At 43.6% G+C, this 13,216-nt stretch overlaps 1 protein-coding gene across 1 annotated transcript; it reads left to right on the forward strand.

Moving 5' to 3' along the window:
- Positions 1-4,371: 4,371 nt before the first annotated feature.
- On the forward strand, positions 4,372-12,163 carry LOC141058970 (uncharacterized). The gene is made up of 5 exons (XM_073555187.1): positions 4,372-4,500; positions 5,736-5,898; positions 8,618-8,726; positions 9,631-9,715; positions 9,936-12,163. The coding sequence occupies exons 2-5, from the start codon at positions 5,778-5,780 to the stop codon at positions 10,302-10,304; spliced, it is 684 nt and encodes a 227-aa protein (XP_073411288.1). The 5' UTR covers positions 4,372-4,500; positions 5,736-5,777; the 3' UTR covers positions 10,305-12,163.
- Positions 12,164-13,216: the final 1,053 nt, after the last annotated feature.

A 13,216-nucleotide genomic window follows, 5' to 3' on the forward strand; every position in this document is an offset into this window, starting at 1 on the left:
TTATAAAGCATCACTAAAAGTCCCAGGGAAAGAATAGGACTGGTACTGTCTTGCGTAGCAAAGTCCAGTGGTCAAAGCGGAAATGGAGGTGGCACGAATCGGCACGGCATGAGTGGGAGCATGCCATGATAAGTATACGTATAGGTTCAAAGCAGTGTACTGGGTACTTGTCAGCTCTCCTGGAACATGCTCCTTGAAAAAGGGGAGACATCCCAGGCAAGTTGGCAAATTTCCTTGCTGCTGCCAAATCCTACTGACGGACAGCTCAAGGAGGCCTTCACTTCTAGAAAAAATGGCAAGAAAGAAGTGTTGAGAAGCGTATCATGCAAAAGGGACATGGCTAAGGGGGGAGTGTAGAGGGGCATGTCATGAAAAAGGGGGCATGACTTTGAGCAAAACACTTTAGCGGTGTAATTTGTGAACAACATGCAGTGACCTGCTGGATTGGTCAATAATACAGTTTTGCTAAAGTTACAAAAGGGCAGCAATATTGGATGTCCTTTTTGGGTACTGTTCCTTTGCTACAGGGGTTGTCCACTACTAGGACAATATATTCTTAAACAAAATGTTTGGCCCCGATAAAATAATAAAGCGGATGCTGACCTCCTGTGCCGGCTCCATTCCCGTGGTGTCGGCACACGCTCTCCTCGGGGCTCTCGTGCGGTGACCCATGAACATGAAGAGTAAGTGCAGGATTAGCTGCAGCCCGAACTTCCTGTTCATGTTCAGTTTGTCCAAAGGCGGAGACAGTGACGCCAGCACTGATTGGGCACCGTGCATCATTCTACCGCGTCACAACCCCGGGGAGAGCGAGTGCCGACAGCCCTAGAACGAAGCCGGCACGGGAGGTGAGCATAGGCTTTAATATTTGATTGGGGTCATACATTTAGTTTAAGAAGGGGTTGTCCTAGTAGACAAGTTCCGTCATGGACAAAGTGAAAACCAAAATGGCTAAATTTTTGTGGCTACTTTTGAAAAAAAGTCTCAAGGAGCACAGCAGAAATCTGACAGTGTTCCTGTAAGTAAGGTAAAACATTCTGACCATACATATAGTATCTTTAAAGAGTCTTTCAAACTGATTTTCTTTTCTAAATTGTTTCCTGTTTGTTTTGCAGAATTTTAAAAGATAATAATTTCGAAGACGAGATGACATGTGATCTTATATCCAGTCCGTACGACCAGAGCTTTAACTGTGACATAACCGGCCTGACCCTCGATGAGACGGACAATTATAAAATAACAGTCCAAGACTTGTCCTTGACAAAAGATCTGGTGATTATTGAAGAATTTTACCCACGCTGTAACAGTAAGTGAAAATATCAAGTCTACATTATAATATTCAGAATATTGAGGCAAAAGAAAAACTTTGCTCGGCTGCAGTGACGGCCAGAACTTTGCTCAAACTGTAGAAATTTCCACCAGCCAGACTTGGTCTTCCTTATCTCCAACATTGGGACCAAGTCTCCCTTCTAGCAATGTAACTTTTTGGCATGACACTTGAGTGTAATAGTTAGAGATGCCCAAATACCTCCTTGTGGCAAATTTTCTGACTTTTTGATGTGAGAAAACTGTCAGTTATTATGAATTTCCATTAAAAAAAAGTTGCAATAGCAAAAAGTAGGGTTTTTTTTAATCGTCATGTCTTAATTGGAATATTAAAATTGCAAACTTGGAGATCTTTATTAGGAAACCCATCAATGCACCATGCCGATGGGTAAGAGACTCCTTTCTGTTTAACCGTTTAGTTGCTGCAGTCACTATTGGCTGCACTACCTAAGGGATTAAATGGCTGGGATTTGTGTTATCTCTAATGCCAGGCATTGCATCTGCATCTGGTACATGCTGACGTGGGATCAGCTCCGGAGCCAGCTATTTCCCTGTGTCAATCATATACCGAAAGTTTGCCACTATTAGATCCTGGCAAATAAAGTGAGCTGAATACCATGGACCATAAACTTACTTAGCATAGGTGCAGATGACTGTGTATTCTTTAATATGAGAGAATCGGGTCGATTATGCAAATCATAGTCTGATCAGAGTTCGACCAGAGTGTGATCACAGTGTAATCCGATTTTCTCGGATGAGGAGAAGATGGGGAAAAAAAAAATTCTCCATCTTCTCCATTTTGTCAGTCCGTGGAAATCAGACCGCAACCAGATGTCATCCGAGGACAGTCCGATGGCTTCCATGGACTCATTGTCTTGCATGGCTGAGTGCGATCCGAATATTGGATTACACTCAGGCTTGCAGCCATCTTTACTTCAGACTAGAATCATAGTAGAGTTGGAAGGGACCTCCAGGGTCATCGTGTCCAACCCCCTGCTCAATGCAGGATTCACTAAACCATCTAAGACAGATCTCTGTCTAGCCTCTGTTTATAGACTTCCATTGAAGGAGAACTCACCACTTCTCGTGGCAGCCTGTTCCACTCATTGATCACCCTCACTGTCAAAAAGTTTTTTTCTAATATCTAATCTGTATCTTCTCCCATTCAGTTTTTTTTTAAGCTCAGTCCAAGTAAAAAAACGAACATGTGCACGGCCCCATAGAAGAACATTGGTCAAAGTGCGATCCGATGTGTTGTCGGATTGGACTCGGACCGAAAATACGGCCATGTGCACGAGTCCTAACATTGGTACATTGTAGCATATCATCAGTAGAAGAAATACATTGGTCGTAATGTGTTTAGGGGTTTGACAAAAACTAATATTAGTTTCAATGTTTTTCTTTTTAGTTAAGCTGGATCCGCCTTCTGATCTTTGGTACAATTTCACCGGGACTGCATACAACATAAAGTGGAAAGGAAATTATGTGGCTGAAGATTATACTAAAATATATTTTGAATTGCAGCTCAAGAAGGAAGAATCAAACCAGGTGGGCAATACAACACTAAGCACTCGTCCGGCATATGCTTGGCGATAAGGAGATTTGTGGAGTAATTTCATGTATAATTCATTATTTAATGCCTAAAATCATCTTGAAGAGGACCTGGCATTTGCCCATAAACATTTTAAATTAATAATAAGTAATACAATAATAATTAAGTAATAAATAATTCCAGAAAGAACAGTGGCATTTACACCCAGTACAAATATACTGTATATCATTACAAGTGACAGGTTCTCTTTAAAGAGTCACTCCATGTGCCTGCAGACTTCTGAATCCCGACAGCGTGTGCACCCCACACTATCAGGATTGTCCGATGCTGGATGCAAGAGCGGTAACTCATAGGACCGCAAGAATGCGATTTGCAAACTTCTCGCCACATTGAGGTACAATTCCACTTGTATTGAGTGAGGCTGCACACATCTAGTCAGAATGTAGCCGCAAATATGGAAATCGCTTTATCCGCCGGAACTGGAGAATCCTAACAGTGTGCAGTGCACAAGCCGTGAGGATTCAGAAATCTGTAGACACATAGAGACTGCAGACATTTAGTAAAGGTCTGGACAACCCCTTTAAAGTTGTAAACCAACTGTTAGGATCCCCGAGGGTGAACCCACTGGACCACGGCAACGAACCTCCCCTGGGCAAGCGGACCAGGTGGACCACCCCCTATACAGGGAGTGTTAGGGACAGGCCCAGGGGAAACTATTACCGCGGCAGCTGGTACCCAGGCAGACGGGGGAGACCAGACAGGTAGTAGGCAAGGTAGCCGTAAGAGCGGTGAGAGCAAGATCAGGAAGTGCGGAGACATGGGCAGGCACGGGGGAAAACCAGGAACTTGAGCAGGACGGAGACACCGGGTGGTACGGCTGGAACACTGGGGTACAGGCTGGACGAATACACTGGATGGCACGGCAGGAGCACTGGAGACTGGACCGGGGTAGAACGGCAGGAACACATGAGACTGGACCGGGGTAGAACGACAGGAACACACGAGACTGGACCGGGGTAGAATGGCAGGAACATAGGAGACTGGACCGGGGTAGAATGGCAGGAACACAGGAGACTGGACCGGGGTAGAACGACAGGAACACATGAGACTGGACCGGGGTAGAATGACAGGAACACAGGAGACTGGACCGGGGTAGAATGACAGGAACACAGGAGACTGGACCGGGGTAGAACGGCAGGAACCAGGAGACTGGACCGGGGTAGAACGGCAGGAACACAGGAGACCGGAGACACGGGATGGCAAGGCAGGAACACTGGAAACACAGGAGAGAACAGGTAACACGGATGGGAATACAAGTAAAGTAGCAGGGAGCGGAGGAAGCAGCAGAGTATGCCAGCAAGTGTGGGGCCAGAATCACAAGGAAGTACAAGTGACGATCAGGCAGCGTCACTAGGGAGCGACGGCCTGATATGGGAGAGTGAGGAGGAGATTCCGGGTCAAGGTCCTCCTGACCATAGAGAGGACCAGGAGGAGCGACCGGCTCACAAAGGAGGAAGTGCGTGCGCCCGGTGAGACCTGTGGGGAGCGCGTGCCCGGGAGGACGCAAGTGCTGTCATCAGAGCAGGGGAACAGACGGGGACCCGACAGGAAGCTGCGGTCTGGTGAGTCTGATGGGGCGCAGGAGGCGGCGGCGCGACAGGAGCGAGAGGCGACGTGACACCAACAGTATATGAATACTGTATATATATAGAGTGTTAAAAGGATTGTCAGCGAGCAGTCTCCACTTCTGCTCCATAGACATTTTTCTGGTATGAAAAGACTGGAGTTAATGAGTGCGTGTTGTCATGCTGGTGACTGGGTGACCAGATATCTCTCCAAAGTCTCAAAAATGGCTGACGATGGAGCTAAAGCCAAAAAATACTACTCTAACGGAAGAGAGTGAAATACTAGACTAGGGTAAGAGGAAAACTCATGAGTACATGTAAGTCTAAAGGAGTTGTTCGGGAATTTTACATTGATGGATCAATGTCTGATCGGTGTGGGTGCGGCACCCGGCACCTCACCGATCAGCTGTTTCTGGCGTCAGTTACTGAGCTGCACGGCACAGCTCCAGCGTCAGAACACTGGCTGCGGATGGATACTGCACATCTGCCCCCTATTTATTTTAATAGTAGGCGGATGTGCAGTACCAAGAAGCGGCAACTAAACAGTCAACGTAGCTGTGCTGTGCAGCTCCGTAACTGAGCAGTTCCAGGTGCCGCCAACACCTGGAACAGCTGATCGGCCAGGGTGCCAAGTGTCGCACCCCACCGATCACACATTGATGATCTATCCTAAGGATAGACCATCAAAGTCCTGGGCAACCCCAACCTCCAATCTTCCATCTTTAGAAGCACACCACTCCTCTGCCTCCCTGCTCCTTGACTGTGCAGACCAGTGACAGGTTAGTGCTGCTGGCCTGAACTCTGCGCCCTTTGTTGCTGCCAGTGGAGACAGCTTTGCCTCAGCAGCACCGGAGTAGTGCTGTGGCACTAAAAATGGTGGAATCTGTCAAGCTTCGGAGCTACACTTACAAGCTGCAGAGAAAAAAGCTTTGCAAAAGTGCACTCCTTGCCTGGGAAAGCAGTCACCTCTTAAAAGCTGAAGAAGTGGTCGGTAACCTAAGCAAGGAGCAGTAAATTATGAAATGAAAAATTTCTATGTTCTTGAGATTGGAAAAGATTTTTTCAATAAGGAGTAAATCTCTAAGCTGATTGCCTTTTAAACCACTTTGCAATTTTACCCTTTTATCTCGATGATACAACTTCTTTAATTGACATAATATGATGTTTGGCGAGAACTGATGTAATAATATTGTATCATTTTTAATATAATTTATCTATTTACCTCGTTACAGAAATCTATAAAGACAGATATTTCGGTCGCCTACGCGGAGATTATGTTATTTGAGTTTGATGAAGGCTCCAACTATATTCAGATTCGTTCTAGGACAGACAATGAAGGGCAATACAGAAGTCACTGGAGCGAGTGGAGCTCAGAGCTTAAAATTCATGTTATGGGTATTGTATTATCTGTTTGTTTTAACCCCTCAAAAACCAAAGTTTTTAGGTAAAGTTTAGCATTTTTTTAGCTGTTAAAGCGAAACTATTATTAGGATTGTGCTCAGTGAACTACAACTACAATGTCAGGTTGGCACCGCCATACCGATTAAAATGATAAATTGGTTGATGAAATCCGTCTTGTGGTTGTTGTTTAATCTTTATTTGCAGTTTTCAGCTAATGAGATTCTTGTGCTGACAAAAAAAATTTACTACAGCAAAATGGGGCCAGCAGTAGAATCTATCATTTGCTGATAGATGTTACTGCGCCTGCACTGCCAGTGCCATTTTGCTGGAGCCAATTTTTTTTTTTCTCCAACAAAATGGCTCCGGCACATGCGTAATAGCATCTATCAGCAAGCGATAGATGCTACTGCACAGACGATGACGCAGGCGCCATTTTGCTGTAGCTATATATTTTTAAAGACTCTCCGTCCCTGCCCCAGTGTGTGCAGTAGTTACATTCAAGGAGAGGACATAGCTCCTAATATCCCAGCCATTACTTTCCAGCCTATTGATTTCTAAACAGCATTTAGCTGCTCTTGTTCCTCCTGCTCCATCTCAGCTTCTAAGCTGCTGCTATAAATCTTGCAAAATCACCAGCCTGCTGCAACCGCTACTCCCCCATCAGTTCTCTTAATCATGGCACTCACTGTCCACAGCTGTGTACTTGTTCAAATACTCTTTTATCTCTATGTGTAAATGCAGTAGCAGTGTACACTCTAGAACAAACCACTGACAGCTGAATATGTTACAGCAGAACTTGTGCAGAGCTTTATAGTTTGCTAATACTACAGCTCTGCTACTCACCAGAACTGTCACTCAAGGAAAGTTATCAGGAAATTGCAGACCGCTTGCAGTCACACAGAGGAGATCCCCTCAATCCTGAGAATGAGCGGCGGGGGTCAAGCACGCACCACCATCGCTCTGTTCTTTGTGCTTTTTTTAACTTGGTACAAACCCTTTAAGGCTCATTCATAGGGGAGTTATTTGCTGCTGGTTTTCCGCAGCAATGAAATCCGCAGCTGCAAAATTGATTTTGTTGGAGCGTGCAGTGGATTTACAGAACATTATACTCCTGACATTGCAAGTGGTGAAACCCACGACAGAGACTGATATGTTGCAGATTTCAAATCCACAGTGTCGGCCGTGTTCCGCAGTTGATTTTCTCGTGGATAAGATTTGGCAAAATCTCCTCCGTGATGCTGGTAATGAAATACACAGCGGATTCTCAGAAAGGATAATTAATTCTATTAATATATATTCAAGTATGTGCTTAAGTGATCCCCTATCAATGAGATAGAGAATAGCTTTCCGATCTCTGAAGATCTGACTTTTGGGGACTCCCACCTATCCTGAAAATTAGAGCTCCGGAGAGCCCCGTGTGTTGTGAGTTCATTTTCCCCTTCATTACTGAGGCCCGAGGAACTCCCTCTTCTGGTAAAGAAAGGTAGTGAGCCTGATTGTCAAACACCTGAGGCTGATGATGATGATTGGCTGAGTGGAGTTACGGACTGGATATAAGGCTGCTGACGCCCTTCTCCCCTGCGGGTGATTTCTCTGTGGGATCCTTGGAGACCAGTCTGAATTCCTGCTCCTCCAAAGCTAAGTTTGCTGCTCGGCCTTTTGCTTTTGTGCTTTGACTTTGTTTTTGCTTTGTTTTTCTGGATTTCTGCCATTCCCTGCTGGGGTGTGCTGAATTCATTTAGCTCTGTCTTCTGAAAATACCTGAGTGCTGATTCAGTTTTTGAAGCCTGGCTGCTTCAGGGCCTTTTTCATATCAGCTGGTTGGCTTATGTATTTGATAGGGTTTTGGCAGATTGCAGACAGCAGCCTTCCTGTCCTTTCCTATCTAGGTAGTTTTGGGGCCCCGTCTTTGCTCAGTCTATCTTTCTGTCTGTGTTAGTATTTTCATCTTGCTTCACCGTCATTATATGTTGGGGGCTGCCTATTGCTTTGGGGTCTGCTCTGGGGCAGTTTAGATTTCCCCTTTCTTTCTTTAGGCCTATGTATTTCTCCGGCTGTGATCGAGGGGTCTAGGGCATCGTAGGAACCCCCCACGGCTACTGCTAGTTGTGTTGATAGGTTCAGGGGTCTGCAATCTGATAGTTGCCAACTTCTCTGGTTTTCTGGACTTAGTTTGTATTTCTGCTTTTGCCTCCTACGGTCACTCATTCATAACACCCGTGTGAATTGAGCAGTGCTCGATCATGTGCCTCTCCATTCATTCTCTATGGGACTATTGTAGTTAGCTGAGCGCTAAGAATTAAAGGAGCTGTAGTGCACATGATCGATCACTACTCTGTTCACACAAGGCTCTCAGGATGAGTGGGGGTCGCAGTAGTTGGACCCCCAGAGATGAGGAAATTAATCCCTATTAGATGGATAGGAAACTTGAAAATACTTGAAAAACTGCTGATGCTCTGATGAAGTGAGCTGGGACAGCTCAGGAAACGCGTAGGCACCAATAAAGTTCCTTGAATTATACCTACAGCAGCGCAGTGTATCATTGCACCTTAAAGCCATCTTCACTTACACCCAGGAAGTAAGGAGACTGTAAGGAGACTACATAGCTCTGCGCTGCTCTGGAAATAAATTCTGAATACCCGTTTAAGTCACTACATTGTCTTATGTTGTTAATATTTAGATTATTAGCATAATTTGTCCCTTAATTCTTCAGAAAAGGAAGAACAAAAGCAAGAAATGAATCGTATCACTACTATAGTAACCCTACTAACAATGGCTCTCATCGTGTTGCTGTTGGCTTTACGCTCCATCCTGTCTACAAGGTGCGTACAAAGACGATAAATGGTTCTAGGCAGCACTATAGGGGTGATTGTACCGAAGGATGTAGGTGTGTGAAATTCTAAAGGTGGCTGCTTTTTTTTCCATATTTTTTACGAGCTGATCTGTTGTTTTGATTGACACCAATCACTGTTGCATAGAATATACTGAAAAGCGGTGAAAAAAATTCCAGGTGAGGTGAATTGGTAAAAAAAAAAACCATTAACCCACCATTGTTTATTTTTCTTTGTATTTATTGTGCAATAATATGACTTAGCAGAATAATATGACAATATCATATATTTTTTATTTATTATTTCAGTGGCATAAAAAAAATCTTAATTTTCTAAAAAAAAAAAAAGTTTTTTATTGCCAATGACCCATGACTTTTTAACTTTTCCATCAGTGGCCCTGTATGAGTGCTTGTTTTTTGCATGCCAAGCTTTAATTTTTAATGTTACCAAATTGAAGAATCTCTTATTTTTGGGGGGGAGTGGGACATTTTTTGCAAGAGGTGTGGCTACCAAAAAAAAACAACAATTCTGGTGTTTTTTTTGCAAAGTTTATCCTATTGTTCAAATAGTTTTATACTTTGAGTGATCAGACTTTTACAGATGTGCAAATAGCAAAGAAAAAAATGTATTTCTTTATTTTTGCATGGGGAACAAAGTTGGGTAAGTTGAATTTAGTGCCCTAAAGAGCTTGACTATATTCCTTATATAACAGCGATGGAACTGATCTGTAATACCAAACACTTCCTATAGACAAGAGTGGCGCTGTTTCTGCAGGGAAAGCAGTCCTATGCTACTGCAAAGGGAGTACAGAAGTAACGAGAACCGTCAAAATCTATGAAATAATATCCATTTATTCTCAGTTTTCCCATTATACGCATTTTCTTTAATATTTCAGAATAAACGTCTCTTTTTGGAAGAAAATTCCAACGGCTGCTGATTTTTTTCATCCTCTGTATAACATTCATAATGGAAATTTCCAGGTAATGTCAGGCTTTTTCTCTTATTATGTTACTGCATTGTTAGATTGTTGTATTTTTCAGAATTTTTTCCAAAAAATATCAATTTATCTAAACTCCTCAGAGGAGGGACTCTGGTGACGAGGAACTCCATTTTTGGTCCTAAGCTTTGCGCGTGAACTGTCCACAATACAGTTCTACCCCATTAAATATTCAAACTAATTACTATGTCTTTGTTACTCAGGATTGGACTAAACATCCAAACATTTGCAAAGAAAATAAGAAAGGAAATCAGCTCGGCTTCCCCCAAGACATAGACCTCAGCGCCAGGGTATTATACGTTCAGAGAGACGCTGTGTCCGCTGTGAAACTGGAATCTCCACTCACTAAGGAAGAAATCCTCCTGCCCCACAATTCCTGTAACTCCCCGTCCTGGTCCGAACCACTGGTGGAGAAAGAAATATATTTAAATGGAGTTTATCCCGTCTTCTTTAGCAGTTTTAGCGATGGCATTGTCAACGCGAAAGTTTCCGCTAACAGTTTGGATTGTCCCATGGACTATTTTTCCTATGAAGGAAACTACATTGCGAATTCCCAGGAGATTGCTGAATGATTGTCTTCTTCTATAATAAGATCTCACGGGAAGATGAACATGAAGGGTTTGTTCCGGGGTGGAAAGTTTGGCCTGTTTCACACATCCGTTTTTTTGCATCCGCCAAAGTGTGAAAAAACGGATCTGTTTCCATTTTGCCGCAAACAGATCCGTTTTTTTTTTACGGATCTGCGGTAGCCGCTAATGGAAGTCTATGGGACAAAAAAACGGATCCTCCCAAAAAAATGGCAGATCCGTTTTTTAACGGAAACCAACGGATTTACAAAAACGGAAGTGTGATCCAGGCCTTATCAGGAAATTGTAGACCGCTTGCCGTCACACAGAGGAGATCCCCTCAATCTTGAGAATGAGCGGCGGGGGTCAAGCACGCACCACCATCGCTCCATTCATTGTGTATAGGACTACCGGAGAAAGCCGAGTACAGTGCTTTCTCTAGAAGTTTTTTTTTTAACTTGGTACAAACCCTTTAAGGCTCATTCATAAGGGACTTATTTGCTGCTGGTTTTCCGCAGCAATGAAATCCGCAGCTGCAAAATTGATTTTGTTGGAGCGTGCAGTGGATTTACAGAACATTATACTCCTGACATTGCAAGTGGTGAAATCCACGACAGACACTGATATGTTGCAGATATCAAATCCACAGGTCGGTCGTGTTACGCCGTTGATTTTCTCGTGGATAAGATTTGGCAAAATCTCCTCCGTGATGCTGGTAATGTAATACACAGCGGATTCTCAGAAAGGATAATTAATTATATTAATATATATTCAAGTATGTGCATAAGTGATCCCCTATCAGAGATAGGGAATAGCTTTCCGATCTCTGAAGATCTGACTTTTGGGGACTCCCACCTATCCTGAAAATTAGAGCTCCGGAGAGCCCCGTGTGAATTGAGCAGTGCTCGATCATGTGCCTCTCCATTCATTCTCTATGGGACTATGGTAGTTAGCTGAGCGCTAAGAATTACAGGAGCTGTAGTGCACATGATCGATCACTACTCTATTCACACAAGGCTCTCAGGATGAGTGGGGGTCGCAGTAGTTGGACCCCCAGAGATGAGGAAATTAATCCTTATTACATAGATAGGAAACTTGAAAATACTTGAAAAACTGCTGAACTGTTCAGGATTGTGCTAACCATTGCTATGTGCTATAGTGGTTTGTAGTTGACCCACGTCGGGGTTGAGATACCATCTTGTTATGTGAGATGCCATATTATTGTGCAGACGCCAAATTTAATGCCAAATACTTTTGTACATGTATTGCATGTGAATATGTGGCCGTTTTAGTGAAGAGCATGTGTGATTCAAGAGTTTGGTGTGTGTGAGCCAATAGGTTATATCCGATTCAAAATGTCTAGAAAGTGAACCACTAAGGTGCGGTATTGGCGACTGAAGTGCTGCATTCAGCGCCATAGAGAATGTGGAGTTAGTATTAGTATGCCTGCCCACACTCCTTGGGGTATATATAGAGCTTAGAAGCTCCTGAGTTTCTGCCTGTAGAGAGGAGACACATGCAGGAAGAACAAAGAAGAAAAGTTGAGAAAGGGCTGGAGGAGAATGTCTGCTATATAGCTAGCTAAAAAGTAGGAGTGAGTAACACTTGCCAATTAGTATGCCACCCCACCCCAGGGAGTATGTGAGAAGCTCCAGCCTATGCTACCATTCCTGAAGGAAGAAACAAGCCTCCAAAGATAAAGTACAGGGATTACCACCCGAGCAGTAAGTGCAAGTAAAGTATTACGAATGTCAACTATTTCTGTATACCAACTATTTACTTCTGTTCAAGACCGTTGTCTCTTATAGTGACTGTAACCATCAAGCTCGTTGCCTCCTTGTGAGTAAAATTCTTGTTGAACTGTTGCCGGTGTCTGCCTGCATTGCTTTCATCATTCCTTAATGGGGAAACCATTCTGCCTGTCCGCGCTCTGAAAGACAGGGATTTTAATCCTGGTCATCACTGAATTAAAATATCATAGTCTCTATGGGGTTTTCAAAAGACCAGCCGAAAAAGGCACTGGCAAAAGAAGTGCTTCCACCTTGATAGAGAAATTTGGACAGAACAGAGATTTGCACAGGTTGTAGCCATACATAATCAATTTTAGAGAATGGTCTGAATAACCATCCACGACAAGTCCTTGTGCCTGTTGGTTACCTGTTAGAGGACACATTAGTCCATTCAGTCTCAACAGTGGCAATGGGGGGCCCTTGAATAGACTCCATCAAGCCCTAGCTCTGAAGAGATTTATTTCAGTGGTACATGTATGGGAAGGTCATTTTAGGTATGAAGGGCCCCCTTTGCGAATGAAAGCTTAGCCATTTAACAATTCCCCTGATTTACCCCATCAGTCCACACACCCATATCCCACTACCAGAGATCATCAGCACTTCATATCTGCGGAACATGGGACAAAAGAAGGGATCCAAGTAGCTAAATATTTATTGTTCTAGTGTCAGAATCTGTAATTTGGGCTCACCAAAAGCCCGTGGGTATACACTGCACCACACAATATGAATATCACTGTGGTTCACAAGCTGGTAGCTTGATAATGTCAAAAGTGTTTCTTGGAACCACAATATTTTTCCATTACATGGGCAGATCAGTATCTCCCTTACGTCGATAACCACGATAGCTCACCATAAGACAAGTCATTTCATACAGACTTGAAGAGATTCTCCATCCAATATAAAAAAAAAAAAAAAAGTAAATGGACTTCGGCTCAATCTCGAGCCATCGCGACATGATGAATGAACAATTTGTAGGAAGAAAGATCTTGTGCAAACCTAGGTAGGTCCACCAGGGTCTTCTCCACCATTATATTGATAATATCAGCTGCTGGTCTTCCTCTTCTGCGACATGGATGAAATTATACAGCGCTTGCACAGATACAGGTGAAAGCTGGGCATCAGGGCGTA

Source organism: Dendrobates tinctorius, unplaced genomic scaffold, assembly GCF_039654945.1.
Source record: "Dendrobates tinctorius isolate UK_male_01 unplaced genomic scaffold, ASM3965494v1 ptg000222l, whole genome shotgun sequence".
In the NCBI taxonomy this organism is placed as follows: domain Eukaryota; kingdom Metazoa; phylum Chordata; class Amphibia; order Anura; family Dendrobatidae; genus Dendrobates; species Dendrobates tinctorius.

What these genes read in the sequence shown, in the direction of transcription:
- LOC141058970 (XM_073555187.1), top strand. Translation starts at nt 5,778, where the DNA reads ATGTTATTTGAGTTTGATGAAGGCTCCAACTATATTCAGATTCGTTCT. An exon ending in GCTTAAAATTCATGTTATGG is followed by an intron (nt 5,899 to 8,617) that starts GTATTGTATTAT and finishes TTAATTCTTCAG; the next exon opens with AAAAGGAAGAACAAAAGCAA. An exon ending in TTCATAATGGAAATTTCCAG is followed by an intron (nt 9,716 to 9,935) that starts GTAATGTCAGGC and finishes TTTGTTACTCAG; the next exon opens with GATTGGACTAAACATCCAAA.